The sequence below is a fragment of the Aplidium turbinatum genome, chromosome 11 (assembly GCF_918807975.1).
Source record: "Aplidium turbinatum chromosome 11, kaAplTurb1.1, whole genome shotgun sequence".
NCBI lineage: Eukaryota > Metazoa > Chordata > Ascidiacea > Aplousobranchia > Polyclinidae > Aplidium > Aplidium turbinatum.
The window spans coordinates 11,988,910-12,008,852 of NC_137482.1; the positions used below are offsets into that span (position 1 = coordinate 11,988,910).

The 19,943-nt window shown below is 37.1% G+C and overlaps 1 protein-coding gene across 1 annotated transcript; it reads right to left on the minus strand.

Annotated features, from left to right (window-relative positions):
- Positions 1 to 1,128: 1,128 nt before the first annotated feature.
- On the minus strand, positions 1,129 to 16,994 carry LOC145779215 (H(+)/Cl(-) exchange transporter 4-like). Its single transcript, XM_082590751.1, has 13 exons — positions 16,896 to 16,994; positions 15,362 to 15,607; positions 14,398 to 14,606; positions 13,618 to 13,743; positions 10,694 to 10,981; positions 9,896 to 10,144; positions 9,194 to 9,358; positions 8,833 to 8,955; positions 7,835 to 8,021; positions 4,221 to 4,430; positions 3,449 to 3,637; positions 2,110 to 2,332; positions 1,129 to 1,973 (listed from the first exon to the last, which is right to left on the minus strand). The coding sequence occupies exons 1-13, from the start codon at positions 16,954 to 16,956 to the stop codon at positions 1,883 to 1,885; spliced, it is 2,367 nt and encodes a 788-aa protein (XP_082446877.1). The 5' UTR covers positions 16,957 to 16,994; the 3' UTR covers positions 1,129 to 1,882.
- Between the last annotated feature and the right edge of the window lie 2,949 nt (positions 16,995 to 19,943).

The following is a 19,943-nucleotide window of genomic DNA, read 5'->3' on the forward strand; positions in this document are numbered from 1 at the left end:
CAGCGAATCTAAGTCATTTAGTAGACATTGAAAAGCGAATGAAATGTTCACTTGGCATCTAAGTTGTATCATGGTGGGCCAAGAAAGATATCTTGGTTTGGTTGGTTTGGTTTTGAATCTTTATCCTCGGACTGACAAAGCCTTGATAGGTTATTCCTGGTACTTGTTCGCATACTTGTAGAGGCACTTGACGCAGGGCCGGTTACCGAGATTGGCAGAGTGAAGTTTTCCGATTGTTGAAGTCTTGTTGCCGAGAAATTATTCCATTCACTAGGTGCCGCTGAATGGAGAGCAGTCCTGAAATGCGTTGCTCAAACGCACACCCCGAGAGTCGAACCAGCGCCGTGTGATCTTGAGCCCGGCGCGTAACCACTGAGCTATCGGGGCGGACCATATATTGGTGATTAATTCTTTTGTCAGCTACATAAATTGTTCAGTCATTCTAGAATTATGTGAATCCAGCATTTTAAAATGAACTAAGTGATAACAATTTTAACATTTGCAAAAAAAAGTTGAATACCCACGCAGTAGGCCTACAGGCTACATTAAGTGTCGACGCTGCAAAGTAGGCTACTTTTGCAACTGTATGATCATTCACAACATCAGAAGAAGGAATACCGAACAGAGCCCAGACAAAAACTAGCTTATTTGCTTCTTTCAATAAAGCGAGAACATGTGTTAAGCAGCTGCAGAAAAATTTCCTGTTTTCATTTTTTTAGTCGTTCACATAAACAAGTTGCATCCTCTGTATAATGTTAAACAAACTGAAAGTGCGGATTCGGCGAAGTCGTGAAATCAGTCTACATCCTTCCTGGCACCCTCGCATCCTGTTCACGCCAAATTATCACAAGGAATCCTGAAACCCACTTTGTGTGGATTAAATAAAACAGGTTTAATAAGCTCTTTCACTTTATCATTGAGGTGCACTAGAAGATGGCCTATACTGGTAATAGGGTGTAACTGTAGTAACCTGACCGTGATGACATGTTACATAACGTTAAGAGACATGGAATTACAAGCGCGGTACAGAGATGTGATATAGGGCCAGCCCTATATCCTTGGAATGAATCAGTGCTTTGATGCATTAATTTAACATCTGCAAACGTCATTACCGGTACCTTGATCACCTGAAGAATCAATGTAAAAACAACTGGCTTTCAAGCTGGATGCTTCTGTACTAAAAATACACTGATGGTAGTAGTCAGCTGATAATCATCACAAACAAATACTACCTTGAAGAAAACCTTGTCGATATATTGCAAGGCTGTTATGCAGTCAGATGATCAAGATTCAAAAATACACAGTGTTAGCACGATTGTCTATTGCAGTGCTGATCAGAAGCGGCATTGAACAGCATATAACTTAATCATTTGACCAATATTATTTGATTTACATACCACAGTTGCACCTGCTTATCTGCAATGCATCTAATACTACAAGTTATTTCATCATACGCTGATAAGTTTGTTGCTGGTAAAAGTCAATCAAAGACTTAAGCTGGATTTAAATTAAATTGCGATGAGCAAGTTTGATTCAAATCAATGAACAAAATTCACCTACGGCCGTCTTAATTTTATTGATAGAAAGTAGCCTACGCAAAATATATAAGATAAAATAAACATTTAAAAAATGTAACTTACTGGAAACAATAGATAATAATAAAACTTAAAAAAACCTGAATGAACGCTAAACAATACCCATAACACAATCTCACTTGGCCTATCTTGAGCTAAGATGTAACACGGTCATGTCAACCGTAAATCTAACTTACAGTATAAAGCATTTGTAGCACTTCGTCAAAAGAGTCATTACTGAGTTACGCCACTAATGTGCGACTTTTAAAAAGCTGATACAAAACACTTTTAAGGAAACTTCACTTTGTTTAATTGAACATGATTGAAGCCGGATCTTCACCGTTCAGTTTGGCAATGTGGCGTAATAGATCTTTCTTCGTTATTATTCCCAGCAAGCACCTGCAATGCAAAGACATTTGTTGTATCATGCAACAAGCTAACATCAAGCCAACATTGACTTGAAGTCTGCGGGTGTTAGATCAATGCAAAAAGGATCAATTTATCTGGTAGTTGAATTCTAAAGAAAGCATCTTACCCATTGTGGGTCACCAACGTTTGCCTGATTCCCAGTTTAGAGAAAATTTCGACAACGATTTCCATCGGCGTGTGATCACTCACAATGATGGGACTGAGATCCACAATGTTAAATAAAGGAACAGGCTGAGGCTCGATGGACGTGGCCGAAAAGGTTGGCACTTGAAGGGTGAAGTAAACTTTTGATTCACTTTTCACGTTCTTGCAGTGCTTCCGAGCATTTTCTGTCACAATACGTTGTTGTTTCAAGTAAATTTTGTCACACAAACCCAATAAGCTTTCACTTTGCTTGCATACATATAGCACTTTATAGCAGTCATACGTGATCTTCTACGCCAAGGGTGACCAAACTTATTCCCACGCGGGCCAGGTTTGATAAGGCGGAAATGCCCGCGGGCTAACAGCCTCTCACAAATGACGATCTTGTTTTGCGCAGAGAAATATACGTTTATAGCATTATTGTATTTTTTAATGTCAGTTTCATACAACAAAGCAGTATGCAGATATTTTGTCCTACATATCACGGGATATGATAAGTTAGGCTACGTATATAAGTTATCCGCTTTTCCTCCAGAACTGAACACATCCAAAAACTTTGTAAAACACAGATGTGTTAATGTGAAAGATGAAGTTGATGTCTCGATTTTAATACCCAAGTCAAGTCTGGTTCGAGGTAGACAAGCGAAATATCAAATAATTGGCAAGCCTACTCAGTTTTGATCTCAAGCTGTTCTTATTTAAGTTTACAACCGAGTACGTCTTCTTGCACAAATATGTTGAACCGAACAAGCTCAACATTTTCTTCGCTAAGTTTCGCACTTTTGGATATTAGTTTATAGGTCCAGCTGCTGGTAAAAAGGCACGAGAGAAAGATGTTGTTGTCGGCTTCGCAGAAATGCTCCATAAGATCCTAACCTTAGCAAAGAAATGAAAGAATGCTGGACTGTATCTCTCACCAGCCTACAACACTCTCCAGGCAATAATAAATTAGTTGATTTCGCAATTATGACGCAACGATGATTCTAAGTTTTCCGCTTGACTTTTGTTTGTGAGAAAAGGTTGTCTTCATAAAAAATGCAAGTTGAATTTGCATGATTTCTGACTTCTGTATGTCTGCAGGCCAAAACTAATAGGCTACATTGTGCAACAATTTGCACGGGCCATACAAAAATGTATCGCGGGAGGGATTTGGCCCGCGGGCCGGACTTTGGACATGCCTGTTCTACGCCATAATTAATAAAATTAGGCCTAGGCTACTTATTAAAGTTGCAAACATTAGATAGCAGACCAAACAGTTGGCATAAGTTAATAAATGCTCGAAAGACTACTTCATACTTTACCTAAAGCAATAGTTAGATCTCTTCTGTACAAATAGCCAACCAATTTTTGAGATGCAACTGAGGTAATCACAGGGAAGCCATTAAACTTGGTCGTTTGAACCAGAACCTCTAAATCGTTGACGCTCAACCCTTCCTGGGTGACGACCTTCAACGGTGGCTCCCCAAGCTGAGGTTGCATCACATCAGCAGCTGCGTCAACAAGGTTTTAAAGTCATTTAAACATGTAGACTTACACGTAGGCTGTAGTGTATAAGGTAGACCTAGCCTATGTTACAGGTTCGTTTTGCATAGCAGAGGATAAATTTGCACGAACCATAGTCTTCGGTTTAAGCAAGAATGCAGCCAACCCATCTGTAATTTACATTTGTACTGAGTGTGGCATTAGAGGTCATCATTAACTTACTGTCGGGGCTGAATGATAAAGGCGTCTGCACTAGAACAGGAAAGACATGGGTTCGGCATGCTCCGAAAGCACGCGGCCATGTCTTGACAAGACACTTAATAAAAGGCATGAAGGTGGATACCAAAATCAAATTTCTTACCTTCCCAACCACTTCAAACCTTCTATCACAACGTATAAGCCCAGCAACAGTAGAAATGTTTAGTTAGTCGAGAAGCAAACCATAAAGATAAAAAGTTTGCATTTTGTACATTTTTCAGTAAATGTAATTTCGTTTAGGACTTTAGGTGGTTTACAATAAGATTTATCTTAAACAGCACTGAAGTTGTTGCATAACAAATTTTGTTTGAAAAAGCAATCGACTGAATTTACCTAAACTAGTATGAATGAACTCTTCTTTGTTGTCTAGAAAAGGGTAGCCGTTCAATCGTATGTGGCCGTCATATATTCCTTCTTTTCCAAACGCATCGCCAACCCATTTACTGAACATAGCCGCCGTCATCAATGGAACAATGTAGACAAAACCGCCAGTCAACTCAAACATGATCACAACTAATGACACTGTCATTCTTGTTACTCCGCCTGTAACAATACTGATGATAATTGATCTCATTTCATGCCAGAAAAGAGTGTCATGTTTTTAGATTAGATGCATGGTGAACAGTAAGGCGATGTGAAATTTGAATGGACAAAATCGAATTATCACACAGGGTGACTACTGTTGTGTAGAGTATTTTTGTGAAGTTTTATGCAATAAAATCCAGTATCCGTAAACATGTAAGCGTTTTAAGGTTAGTATTTTCTAATTCTTGCAAGGTGATTCCACAAAAAATACTATCACAACGCATCAATCCACGTGATCCAGATGGCGCGCTCTGAATGGCTAGTTAGGGAAAACGCGTTGTGTGCCGCACACACGCGAGCGCGAGCGATTGCTGTCTGCTGCTGAGAGATTTATAACTTGAGATGCTGAATTGCTGATTATATATTATTGAAGATAAGGCTGCAAAATTCAGATAAGAAGTTGTGTTCAGCCGAAATGTTTGCTATGATTTTATGCTTGGTTGTTAAATAATCATTCAGGCTTCGGTTCAAAGTTAGTTTAGGCTAGGTTTTCCAAATTGTGTAAAGTAGGCCTAAGAGGCAGTGTCTGTAATTATCAGGTCTTCTGGAATAAGAACTGCTTATTCAGGTGAAGTTGCTGTTTGTGGTTGTGTATTTTTTATACGTAGCTTTGAGAATGACACTAATAAAGTTCATAGTATTACGGAAGGCTCAGACAACTAAGTTTTCAGCACTTAAATTCTTAGTTCTGTGTACCGTACTGTAAGTGGGCTATGTTTTTTTTCTTCAAAAAAATACATTAATCTCTTCACATATTATCTTTAGTTCATAAAGCTGACCTTGTTGTGGGTAGCATTGTTAACTGTTTAATCATGCCTAAAAGTTCTAAAAAGAGAGTAAGAAGCATGGAAAGCTCTTCTGTCATTGGACCCTCCAAGGAGCTTCCCACTGCTGATTTACCAACACTACGATATGTTCTTGCATTCTGTACTTTGTTAAAGGTGATACTCATTACTCAAGTACTTTATGACTGCAAGTTTTTCTCTGACTGGTTTTAATTAAGCTTGGTAGTGACATAAAACATAGACCAACTCGTATATCTTCGTATGGATGAAGGGTAGTTGTTAAAAATACTAACATATAGCTTGCATGAATGAACAGTACACGTAGGCTACAATAACCAACTAGAAGACACTTTTCAAAACCTTAATGTGTTGAAATAATTAATGCACGTTTACAGAGACAGAGCACTCATAAGGAATTAATTTTTCAGGAAGCTGGAAAAAAGCTAACTATTCTCTTTTCAAATGAAGATCGCATTCCTAAAACAATTGAGGTTTCTCCTCTCCCAACGTTATCGTAGAGTAGAAGCACCGTTATACCAAATTGGGACTCTTGACAAAAGGACAACGAAAACGCTTCAAAAGAGAGTTAACAAAAAGGTAAGTTCTTACATACGGTATCTTTTCAAACTTTTTTGTCTAGTAATTTTCTATGAAATGTAAGGCTTTTATAAGTATATTCTTTGATAACAGGGTCATGCATAGACATGTCCCATGTTGTGTACTAGGGTTGGTTTGTTGTTATATTTGTTGAATGGAGCCATATGAGAAGGAGAATGGGTTACTGCCAATTCTACAACCCCACTTCACCATTGCAGATGTAGTTCAACCAACTCTAGATAGTAGGTGGTTTAAGGATTTTTCGATTTCCTAAAGCATTTCCTCGTGGGAAAGTGATTCAGATGTTCTGATTTCTATGTCTGTAAAGGCAGGCTTGTGCTTTCACTAAAGCTAGTCGTGCTATGGCGAGAAGATTTTTCTTGACTATCACTGATTTTTACTGCCATTTGTCCGAAAGAGTATTAATTGTTATGTTTGGCATATATTGTTTTTCGTTGTGACAGTCAGAAATAAAAACAAACTGAACTGATTTACATGGATTATTTTGTGTTCTTTACATTTATCAATCACACAAAAAACTTGTTTTTCAAGAGCCTCAAACAACAGCGAGGAGATGATTTCGCTGCAGCAAAAGAAGTCACAAGTGATAGAGGAAGAGAACTGGAAAAAACAGCAGTTTTCTGCAGCAATTGATGAAGAAATTGACTCTCCTTTCGAACCAGCTGCACTTGGTACATCTGAATGTGACAATGCCCGGTATTCAGTGATGATCCTGCTCTGCGATCTTTTTCTGTGAACATGTTAGAAAATATTCGCAAAGGCAGTAACTCTTGTGATGTTTCTGTCCGCACTTTTTCCAAACCAAAATTAAATTTGGATGCCAACTCACTGTTCTCTTTGATTGGGACCATGCCACGCTTACTGAGTCTATCCTTACTTCACACTTGACCATGGATGAACTAAAGGGTTTGATAAACACAAAGTTTGAATACCCTCATTTTCCTGCCCATACTCAGGCTGTGCGGGCAGTGCGGCGTCTCATTTGGGAAGTCACTAACGACTGTGGAAGTATTGCTGGCCATCAACAACGGGATGGTTTCATTCGGGCGAGAATTGCTTCGCGTAGGGTCTTGCCGAAAGCAGACACGAAATCTGACTTTCTTTCATTGGCTGCAGTATAATGTTTTGATATTCACCACTGTTTCTTGTTCATTGTCTTTATTCTTCATTCGTTTGTGCACGTTTTACAAGCACATATAAAGTTGGTTGGTTGATGTGTAAGCTACCATTGGAGAGTTGCAGTTACTATATCTGTCAAAAAACAAATGTAAATCGGCGAAAACAATCGAATATTAATGCAGTGCGTTGTGTGATTATGTAATACATATTACTACAACAAAACCAAAGTGTCATCTTATGCACAGTGCGTTCCTACTCTTGCCATGGAAGTGAAAAAGGCTTTAATATCATCAGTTTTTGCTGACCAAGCAAAAATAGGGTTGCCAGGTGATTGTTTAATATCTTACCGTACACCACCAGCCTTTACCTAAAAGGGCAACTAGCAGTCGCATCATATGTAATTGTTGTTGTGGTTGTTAAAGTTGGAAATTTTTACAATTTAAAAAAGATAAACAAAGTTTTTTCTTCAAAAAAATTTGTACCTGGCAACTCTGTGCTGGCAAGAAATGCCAAGGACAAAATCGACTACATGTTTAAGGTTACTGAATATTTTTGCGTGAAATTTTACAGAAATATTCTACATAGCAATAGTCACCCTGTGTGATAATTCGATTTTTGATTTTTTTAAATTTTTTGATTTTCACATCGCCTTAGTGAACAGTCTCATCCAGGTCGGATTGTTATGTTCTGAAACTTTATTTGAAAAGCATCGTTCAGCACTGCAAAATGAAATATTATCAATAAGTGTGGAGCGATGTACGCTATTTAAAAGCGTTCAGAAATTGTTTTGAAATAATTGTTGGAAATTTTCAATCTTATAAAGCCAATCATTGAACCTACCAAGAGTGGCAGCAGCTCCGACCATAGCATAAAGACCTGGAGTTACGCATGTGTGACCAGAACCGCAAGAATATTTCCACAATGGCCAGCTGGGGAAGTTTATAACAAGCTGCTCCATGCCAATGCCGACCAGCCTTCCCATGAGCGCACCAATGGCCATGCTCGGGATGAACAAACCGGCAGGTAACTGTGAAAGAATTTGCATCAATGCACAGTGCTACAATTTGATTCTATTTAGAAAGCTTAAATGAAAAAACTTTGAGTACAAAAGTTACTTTTTTAAACCATAAACAAACATAACCAAGCAACAACACTACATTTAACATTTTAAAAACAAAAAACAATACGCGAACGTTTTCGGCTCGTCATACAATCCTTTTCAAGCCTATAAAAAATATCATAAAAGAAATAGTGCAATTAAAGATCATATTAGTAATTGCCAATCGTGTTTAAATAACAAATTCTCATTGGAGTCGTTCGAAATAGTTCGTAAGTGTTTGTACGAGTTCGACACCAAGATTCACGAAGCATTTATCATTAAATCTTTCAATCCAGGGCTCAACAGGCAATTATTTGCTGGCGGAGCCTCCTATCTTTTAACCGTTTTGATTGAATTGTCACGCGTTGTGCTTCTCGTATTTTTGCTTTGTTTGTGCCATTATCTCATGTTATGCTTCTGTCCATCTTGCGTAATCTGCTTAGATACTTCTCTGAACAATTAATTAATTTTACCCCTCAAACACTTGACCCGTTGTGCTGCGTAATTTTTCAGTTTTTATTTTGTGTAAGCAAATTAAGCAGTTTCTTAACATATTTTTTCTGTGGTACTGTATAATTCTTCTAAAATATTTTTTTTATAGGCTTGTAAAGGCTGGTTTTTATAATGTTAAATGCAATGTTGTTGCTAAGCTATGTCTGTTAAATGAAAACAATAGCGCAAAAGCAAATGAAATACATCAGTCTAGCATAAACAAACCGTGTAAATGAATCGTACTCACTTTAATGCCGAAAGTGAATACAGTGATAGTGAATTTAAATATCAAAGCAGTGAGGAGTTTCACACAGGCCAAAGTAAGTCCACTCAACGCTGGCTGGTCCTTGTCGTTCAAACTACTGGTACGCTGAACAAAAATAGGGCTTGTACTGCATGTCGCATCAAACGTGACATGCTTTGGCTTTATTATCAGCTAAGCGTTACATCAAAATTGCCGGCAATTAGCTTTAGTGCACGGCAGGCCTAAACTGTTTACAGTATCGGCATATAGAGCTTTCAATTTGGAACACTATGTTTCAGATACATTTTTCAAACAAACTAAACTGTTTTCATTATTCGTGCAGTCACAAGCACACCACATATACCGTAAAATGGTCTTGACAAAGATCTTTGTTCGAAAACGGACCACAGTCTTGAACGAGCTCCCTTATCATGGCAGAGGCTCCCATCCTCGTATACGGGTTAAGATACCCAACAGCGGTAGTGATGATAGTCAATACAATGATTTCCACGATAGGATACTTTCCAAGCTGTGCTTACATATACAGAAATTTTGCTATGTTGATATGTTGCTTACTTGTACGTGCACAAAACCTATTTACAGGTGACTAACTGACTATGCTTTTGAGTTCCCAATACGCAATCACAAAACTGAGATGAGTAAAAACAGTATGTGATAGTAGTTGTTGTGCCACGAGTAGAATTAGAACTTACAATTTGGAAAATTATTAGATACACTTGTGAGCAAGAAATTAATGTCAAGTCGTCCACATATGATAAGCTTTTTATCAGATGACACAACACCATAGTTCTGCAAGTTTAATTGCAATTCGATGTATTTAGCTCTCTATAATGTGTTGTTTAAAACTTTTGCATTATTAATTTATAGTCTGGGTCAATCTATAAACACACAAACTATGACAAAAAATACGAAAATTTATTTTCGTTATAACGATGGTTTAACCCCTTTTAGAACGGCTTTATAGTTACAGTACTTTAAGTTAAGCTTTCCTAAGAACGGCAAAGACTGTGTTGATTTTATTACCGAATTGTTCAAAGTTACTTACTTTGGTCGTTGATCGGATTTTGCACCATTTTAAATTGGCATGGATGAAAGCGGCTCCGATCATCCCACCAATGACTCCTATGAGCGCAAACGGTATGAGTTCAAAAAGAAACCAAGGTTTGCTGTAGTTGACGTAAAACAGGACGGTATGTGGATCGTTAAACGGGTTGATTGAACGAAGAACAAACGCGGCAGTCAATGCACAAAAGAAAGATCGCCACAAGGTTTTCATTGGAAAATAGTAGCTAACCTGAAAAATTCACACAGTGAACACACTTTCCTTAGAGATATTAAACTCAAAATAGGTTTGGTTTTAAATCTTTATCCTCGGACTGACAAAGCCTTGATTGGTTATTCCTGGTAGTTTCGCATAAAATAGCAAAGTTACACTTGTTAGATTATTTACAAAGATTAATCGCTTGTTAGATTATTTACAAGTTACCTTATTGTCTAAAGGCAGCAATGTTAACTGTAGATTGATTCTGGTAAAACGGTTTCTATGCGTAATTCACATCGACAGTGCAAAATGGTAGTCTATTAGTCAAACAAATGTTAGCAACATCTAAAAATGCTGAAAAGATATTACTGATGATCCTCTTGCATGCTAAATTAGACTTGAAGTTGCAGGCTGCCACAACCGAGTTTACCCGTCGAGATAGCACAGTTCCTTGCAAATTTGTTGATAATAATCATTAACCCTTTGTTCATAATAACCAACCAAGTATGGTACACTTAACTTAAGCAAAAATTAAGTAAAGCACGTCGCAAACATGTATTGTCTTCTTTCACAAAAATGTACCTCTTCAAGACTGAAAAGAACACCTCCAATAGGTGCACCAAAGGCTACAGCAACTCCTGCTGCAGCAGCTGCAGCAAAAACTTCACGCTTCTTTGCTTCATTTCTGCTATATTTAGGAAACCAATAAGAAAATAGATTCCCACAGCATGCAGATATATGCACCAATGGCCCTTCCTTACCAAGACTCAAATTGGACGCCACGGCAAGTGGTGCAGTGACAGATTTTATAAGCAAGGTCCATTTACCAAGATAGCCGCGAATAATAAATCCACTGAGGATGGTTTTGACCTAAACAAGATAAAACTGCGTTTCAGTACAACATAAATATATAGGGTGTTTCATTTTTTCCACACTTTCGAAATTGAAAACGTTCGGGTTTGCGTATGATGGGATTTTGGACACTGATTTGAAAAATGTAATTTTTATTCCATTATGACGTCATTTAGATGTGGCACCGCGTGGTCGAAATTCGTGTGGGGCTAAAAATAGGGGATTTCCCGTAACTCGGTAACGGAACATGGTAGAGAGACGAAATTGGTGTCAAAATGCGCAGAAGGGCCGCTTTCCTATACCTTCTTAAGTGACTTCATTGCCGTATCTTTCCCGCAAAGCAAATTATATCGAAAGCGATATTTCGCATAAACAAGGTGTTGCTATAAGTTCAAATTTTTTCGTCAGTGGAGCTGTTGCTACAAATTTGGCTTGCATTACTGCTACAAAGCTAAGAAAAGAAAAAATAATGAAAGTTGAGAGTGAGACCCATTTGGCTAACTTGGAAAGTTCTGATAAAGACGAACTGATCCAACTTTTTTGCTAAAACCGATCACATGTGGGAGTCAGTTCGCAAGACTCTGAAAGTGAGTAGTGAAAGTTGCATACTCGCAGACCACCGAATGACAAGCATCCGTCAGCAATCCGACCAACCCTTGTGCTGTGGAGGTGCTGAAATCGCTGCTTCACCATCGACGATGTTCCGTCTACATAAAAAAGTTCGCATGATGGCATTGCAGAAAGTTGAAGTGCAGAATATTTTCCTTGGCCAGTTTATCAATGAGAAGCGTGGCAAGGCGGAAGCATTGATCGCAGTTAAATCTTTTTCTTCCGGTACATCTGCCACAAGTGAAATTTTGTACAATACCATCACACTAGATGCTTGCGAAAGTATTTTGCCTAATATTTATTCAGTAATGGCAGACACGACGGCGGACATTAAAAAGTCGGCGGTTAACAAACGTTTCAAATGCAGTAAAATCTTCAGGTCAATTAAAAAATCATATGCACAAACAAATCGAATGGTTTGCTGAACAGAAGGAAGTTACCGAAGGACAAAACGACGATTTTAGGAGCGATCAAACGTGCATGCTGGAGTTGGCTTGTTCTACATTTATGGATGTACCACACAATTTGAAGCATCTTTTGATTTATAAACAGAAACCATATGCATTATGCAACTCATATTGCAACATGCGTCATGTGCGCCCATGATGTACCTCCATCTTTCTGGAGGTCGATTGATCAGTAATCGTTCCACTGAGCGACGAATCCACGATCGTTCCACTGAGCGACTGATCGGAAAGCTCAAAAATGTTATAGGAGAACGAATTAGTGATGAAAGCAACCGACGTGCCGATTTGCGACTTCGTGCATTTTTGTGCAACACGGAATGATAGTGCTTATTATAGTACCGGTAGCGTTGTTTGCTGTTAAAGAGTTATGTTGTTATTAGAACGATCAGTTAATACAGGCAATAGAATGAAAGAAATGAGAACGTCCAGAAATGTAAGCCGGTTTTGCAAAACATCGTTCAGATATACAGTACTGCAAGATTAACTGTAGACATCATTAGCAAGTTTAACAGTATTGATATCGTACCACTACCAGTATCAATTTATCTCTGCAAATTCTCAGCTTTGTATTACGAATACAATTGCTAAGTTTGCAACAGAACAATTACCTCGAGACCGTTAAAGAAGTATTACGAAAAATAACTTATTTAGGAGCAAAACAAATACCGTGCATCATAAGTTGTAAAAAAACGTTTTTTTCGATATAATTCGTTTTGCGGCGAAGATACGGCAATGAAGTCTCTTAGGAAGGTATAGGAAAGCGGCCCTTCTGCGCATTTTGACACCAATTTCGTCTCTCTGCCATGTTCCGTTACCGAGCTACGGGAAATCCCCTATTTTTAGCCCCACACGAATTTCGACCACGCGGTGCCACATCTAAATGACGTCATAATGGAATAAAAATTACATTTTTCAAATCAGTGTCCAAAATCCCATCATACGCAAACCCGAACGTTTTTAATTTCGAAAGTGTGGAAAAAATGAAACACCCTAATAAATAACCTTAGGCTATATCCCACAATAAAACACAAATCCATTCCCAGCACGTTTCTATCAAAAGCTGGCATTCAGTGCAACCTACTAACCGTGACAATCTTCAATTTATATACTGTATTCAGAATCCTTGCTGATTGTGTTTGTACCAGAAACATGCACTGGACCTGCCTGCACAGTTTGCAAACCCAGACAGCAAACGTTGCCATTACAAATAGAACACAGTTAGATTTTTGTGATGTTGATATAAACCAAACATGATTCTAATCTTTTGATTGGTTGAATCTTTATCTTCGAATGGGAAAGCTTCTTGCAGCCTTCTTCTAAAGAAAACTATACAAAACAAAATTGTGTTTAACCTCATTTCCGTGCAGAAATACATACGTTCAAGCATCTGAATCCTAATTTCAAAATTTCATGACTTTTCAGCAAGACTTTTGAGAGATTGCTGTTTTTTGTGTGTCGGTAATACTTATGACGTTGTACCTTCACAGTTGATAAACTATCATTATTTGTGTTTATTCTTAAAAATACTGAAGCAGCGCTCATGGAAAAGTTGCAAGCTGACCTATCGTTGGCACCTACCTCAGGTATACCTGATCCACTGGCGTAAGGAGCAAGCACTTTAACTAAAATGCCTCCTAACGTTGCAAACCCAACAGCAGTCGCCATGAACATGAGATAATTCACCGCATAAATTGTAGTATCATTCTAAAAAATACAGCCTTCAACTGTTCATCAGTTGCGATAATTATTTTACGTTGTAGAAAATTGCATATTTGTGACATTTGTTATAGTTTTAAATACAGTACAATCCGCCTAAATCGACAATTTTTTCCTGGTCCCAATAGGAACGTCTATGATGGTTTTGTACATATCTGGAGAAGCTGACTGGTTGACCAAATGATATAATTATTATTAGATAACGTATTACCACTCACTTTGAAGAGTGGAGTGATAGCAACGGTTTGTGTTGTTCGTTTTATAATTGCATCTAAATTTCTTCGTCTGCTTATAAACAAACAATAGGCAAAGTTTGCCTTGATTAAGAAAATTCACGAGGTCTGTCTCACTTCACATTTTTTTCATACCCCTTCAGATGTCCAGTTAAACGAGTTCTATTAAATCTATATTTTAAATGATTTTTATTTGTAAATTGGTCATTAAACGACAATGCACAATGATAGAAACTAAAAGTCTAGCAACACAGCGATAAGCTTGTCAGTTTTGCATCGGGATCACACGAAATTATAATTAAACTAAAATATTTTTTTAGCATATATATACTATGAATACAGGTGCCTGTATGTATTTTTATACTATTTATTAGAAAAACGTTACAAACTTTCAAAATAGTACACACACATGGTTGTTTAAACCAAACATTTCATTCCACGTTGTCCAAGAGCATCCATTAGCGGGTGGTGAGAATACTCCATGAATCTGAATCGTTTCATTGCGTAAAGTGCCCCAACAGCAAGCCGCTTCGTTTAACCAAAATCTGTTAGAGCAAATTCCCAATTTTATGTCAGATAACCATCTTGTGGTGATATCAATCATGCCAGCATAAGCACCTGAAAAACAAAGCTGTAATAATGTGTTTGAAAACAAAGAATACAAGAAAGAGTGTTTTCTGCAACTTTCAGATAGTGTTAAACATTAAACATCTTGTAATAATCAGTACTTCACCGTTGGTTTCAGAGCCTAAGTCAATTTTGCATAAATTTTATGTCAATTACAACAATTAATATTTTACCACAAACATGCCATGAAAAAAAACAAGCTTCTGCTTTTATATTGTATATCAAAAACAGTCAACTAGATTTGTAAAATATTAAACGGCAATGAAACCATAAATGTTTCATCACAATCGGCTACTTATGTTACTCAACAATACTAGCAAAAGTGTCTAGTAAATTGACAACTCTGAACACACCAGTCATTTTGTAATAATTTGTGATTACAACTTTATGAAAGTACTGACATAGGCTACCTTATGACAAAATCAGTCATGTTTGTAAACGCTGCTACAGGATAACGTAATGTATGTTTGCTGTCAAATGGCTGATGATATATTAATTGCCAGTTGATATCTCTTCATTCTAGTTTTAAAAAATGGCATCAAAATAACAGTTTGTCTTCTTTTGTTTGTATTTAGAGACAAAAGAAAAATAATGACACATATTACAGTGTGGAGGAAGAGAAGTTTAAGTAAATTAAGACGAAGTGATATAAACATAACATTTAAAGTATAAACCAACATCATTTAATCAACACAAGATGACGAGAGGCAATGATCGAGAGGGACGGACGAATTTGAAATGATTACCTGCAGCTAATCCGACAAGAAACACTACAAACCAGCCTGATGAAGCATCATGCAGTCTTTTGATAGAGTGTATACATGAGTTATCTTCATTGTGAAGTTGTCGATGACGCAGTCGATTACGAGTCATTTCTCTCAACCAATCAATTGTATGAAAATCATCGTAAGTTCCCAAATCCTCCATGAAGGTAGCACTAGGATTATGTGAGCCAGAAGGACCCATAGTTGTTTGGTGAGCTGAACTTTCAACTGTTTAAAAATAAATACCATACAAATATATCTTGCAAGTTGTTGACATTATGATACTGATAAAGCTAGTCATTACCTGATCAAGATTCATCATGCACTCAGAAATTAATGATAACAACAAAGTTCATCACTGGCAAAGATAATTCAGCTTTTGTTTTTATATAGGGTTAATGTGCGTATTTATGACCATCAAGGTAATTGCATTCACTTCACAAATTTGTAAATATGTTTTATAATAATAATCATGCTTTTATTTGCGCCTATTGCGATAACATACAGTACACTGCGATCACAGATGCGATACAACAGATGACAGGAAGCAGCGAAGTGACATATAGTCTTCGAGTTAGCTGCTCCCTTTATTTTGGCTTGCCTTTAAGTGTCTTTCGCCGAGACACAGCCGCGTGCTCTGGAGCGGTGTCGAAGCCACGTTCTTTCGAACGTTGCACAGACGTTCTCACCACTCGGCTACGCAGCCTAAGTTATAATTGAAAATAATTTGACAGAAAAAAAAAATTATCATAATATCAACAGTTTTTTTATCAATTATGTTATCATGTAACTTGTGTACGTTTTATCTTTTTATGCTAACTATGTGACTTGTTTTTTTGGTTTTCAAACTACACTTTTAGAAAAACTCCAGAGTTAAAAATGGCATTCTGACTTTCAAGTGGCTTAAAAACAAATATGTTCATGAAAAGTGTTTTTATCAGGGTCCGTGTGTTGTTGCTGTCATCGCATTATTTACAGCATGTTTTTTTAAGAATTGTTTTATTGGACAGATTGCACAGAATTATTCTGCCAGAATGACAATGGTGTTGGGACGCATTTTGGAATTAAAACAGTAATCACAAATAAGCTATTGTTACTTTAACAGATGCAACCTATTCCTTCCCCTAAACACTTTGTTCCTGATTTCACCCCCTAAAAAGATCGAGAAAAAAATACAACAAAGCCGATGTCGCTGATCGGAGTTTCCGCAAACATATTAAAATTTTCCCTTTGAATTAATCATAAAATTTTTGTGGGCCAACACAAAATAAGTGTGACTAACCCAAATCCTAACCCGAAAGTGAGGTTCGGTTTATCAACTATTATTTTAAGATACTTAGCATGGACAACTGGTTCGACAACTCCAATCAGCGACTTCGGCGCTTCTGTATTTTTTCTCTAGATCATTTCAAAGGACAAATTTCGAAATGTTTGCATCAACTCCGATCAGCGACTTCGACTCTGTTGTATTATTTTTCTCGATCTTTTCAAAATCTATAAAACAGCACAGACTTACCAAGAAGTGGGTCACTTTCAGTGTGACCATAACGAAAAGGCTTTGCTGAAGAATTTGTCATAAGTTCAGTATTTAGCAGAAATATTACTTAGGTTATCTATTATTTACAATAACAACTATATATGATTCTTTCAATAATTATAACTTACAACATCAGCATAGGCCAACTATACAACCATCCACAATGATAACAGGCATTTATGTGTAAAATTAACTCAATAAACAGAAGTAATCCAGTACACAAAACTACATAAAATGAACTGAGTAGAAAAAAAATTGTAGTGACCTGTATAGAATAACCTACCTCATAAAATAAAACTTAAAATGTATGAAATTTGTGAGATTGTTAGCAATAATAGTAATATAAAGAAGGCAGGCAATATATAAAATCCTATAGCTGATATCATGCACGATTTTTATTGATTTTATTCTAGGCCAGAGTACAGTTCCACTGTGAACAAATATTGAAAGATGTTTGCTGTTGAAATGTCTATAATTTTCCAAAACATCTTTTCTTTTCAAATCACACTACATGACCTCACTGGTTGTTGTCATGTTGATTTATCGACAATCTAAGACAAAATTGCTACCAAAATACCACAGTACGGTCATTCCTGTTTATCTGCTACATGATAATGTTTAATGCTGTTTAAATGCTACATGATATACTATGATTACGAGACTGTTCTTGCCAAAGGAAAGCATGCTCAGTTTGGTTTTATATCTGGCCATCTCAACGAAAAACAATATATGCCAAACAAATGTAGGAAGTCAAGAAAGCTACGGTACTGTACTGTACAGTTGCCTGGATCCCGGATAAAAAAAAATTATCACCAAAGCATTATAAATTTCACTAAACTTTTAAAAATGGTTATTTTATACTGCACCACTACCCTAATTCTCATTTAGGAAGTGAAATTGTTGGCCTACGCTCCATCCCATCACGACCAACAAGCACACTTTGCTTATGTTTTTCTACATTATTTTGTTGACATGTCACGCTTCACGTTGTTCTACCGGTATGTGTTCATTCATGCAGAAAATTAAACAGTGTTTGAGTGTAAGGGACGAAATCATAAATAGTATCATAAATGGATATATTTTTTTAGATACGCCAGTTGATTAGTCTCAGATGATGAATTACAAAATACTCAGTAACTGCTCGCATAGCAGTCCTTACGTCACTTAACAGCTGGTACGTGCACACTGCACAGTGCCGCGTAGCCTAATTAGTAATTACTATTGCGTCGTTGCGTCTTAGAGCATAGCAGTGCACTATGCCTTTACATTTCTTCTTCTTTTATTGTCGCACTTGATTCCAAGCATTGACTGCCTCTTGCATGAAAAGCTTGCAAGACTCTGTGCTGTTTGCTTTGTGTATTAAGTGTATGTTGGTGTTAGTTTTGTCGGTTTGTTGGTTTGGTTTAAGTAGGTTAATCTTTGTCTGCATTGGGCAAGCTTCCTTTCAATTTTACCTGTGAGAGAGAGATGTTCTAACTTTCCTTTTCGCAGCACGTGTCCTAAAAATTGAAGTTGATTTTTTTTTATGTTTTCTAGTAGCTTCTTTGTTTGTTTGACTTGATTTAAAACAGTTTGGTTCCTTTTTCTATCAGTCCAGGAAATCCTCTGCATTTTTCGGAATGCACACATTTCAAACACATTTATTCTTTTATTAATTGATTTGGTAATTGTCCAGGTTTCTGAATTATATTTAAAAACTGGATAAATGTAACACTTCAATACTGTGAATCTGGTATCAAAAGATATGTTCTTGTTGCATAATGTTGTTTTCATTTGCTGGAAAAAGGCTTTTGCTTGAGCAATAGGTTACGTAGCCTAGCCTATATTGAACTTTATAATCTTTGGCGTCCCAGTTTATTGTTGTCCCAAGATATCGAAAACTTTTTACTTGTTTTATAACTTAGTTGTTCCATTCATTTCAATTTGACAGATTGGAATTACACTTTCTTTTTTCTTTGTGATTACCATCGTTTCCGTTTTCTTTTCATTCATTTCCGTTCCAAATTCTTTACTTCTTTCATTTACTTTGGTCAACAAATTTTGTAGTTTTGCTTCCGAATCAGCCACCACCATCAGACAGTGTCATCAGCATACCTCAGGTTATTAAAGTTTACGCCAGCTTCATCATCAAGACATCGGAGGATGATCTCACTGTATAATGAAAAAAGGCTTGGAGAGAGCACGCATCCCTGTCTAACGCCTCTCTTTATTGATATCCAATCGCTGATGTTGTGATTGATCTTTATTGCTGCAATTTGATCAAAGTAAAGGTTTTGAATAATACGTAGATCCTTATCGTCAATTCCAATGTTATCTAGCATCTCCAGTAATTTGGTATGTTTTACTCGGTCGAAAGCTTTCTTATAATCAGTGAAAGCGATGTGCAGATCTTTCTTCATTTCAATTGATCTTTGAGTATTGATATTTTTTAATACAAATCTCAAATACAGAACTTCTTGTGCCGCGGTCTGGCATGAATCCGTAGCCTACTGTTCTTCAGCAATTTCATCGTTGATTTTGTTTTTGATTCGGTTCATGATAATGCGTAGTAAAATTTTTGTAATATGTGATGTCAAGCTGATTGTGCGGTGGTTTTCACATTCCTTTGCTCCCGGTTTTTTAGGTAGCCTAATGCTATAAAAATTGATTTGTTCATGTCGGTAGGCAGGCGCGAATCTAAGAGTTTTTTTCGGGGGGGGGCCAGAAAATTTGAAAATCAATTAAAAAGAAAGAAAAAGCTAAACAGATGTGAACAATGATACTACGACATATACGATATGCTAGAAAATAGACATTAAAACAACCGTTTTCATCAATTGTGATGCCGAGGGACTAATATCAGCTGTTTAGAAGCATATCAAACCATTTGATGCGGAAACATACAATTTTTCACAAAATTTCGGGGGGGCCCGGGCCCCCTGGGCCCCCCCCATAAATCCGCGCCTGTCGGTAGGCATCTCTCCTGAATCATATATAGGCTATGTTATTAAAAAGTTCATGCAATGCATCCACACCTACATGTTCCAG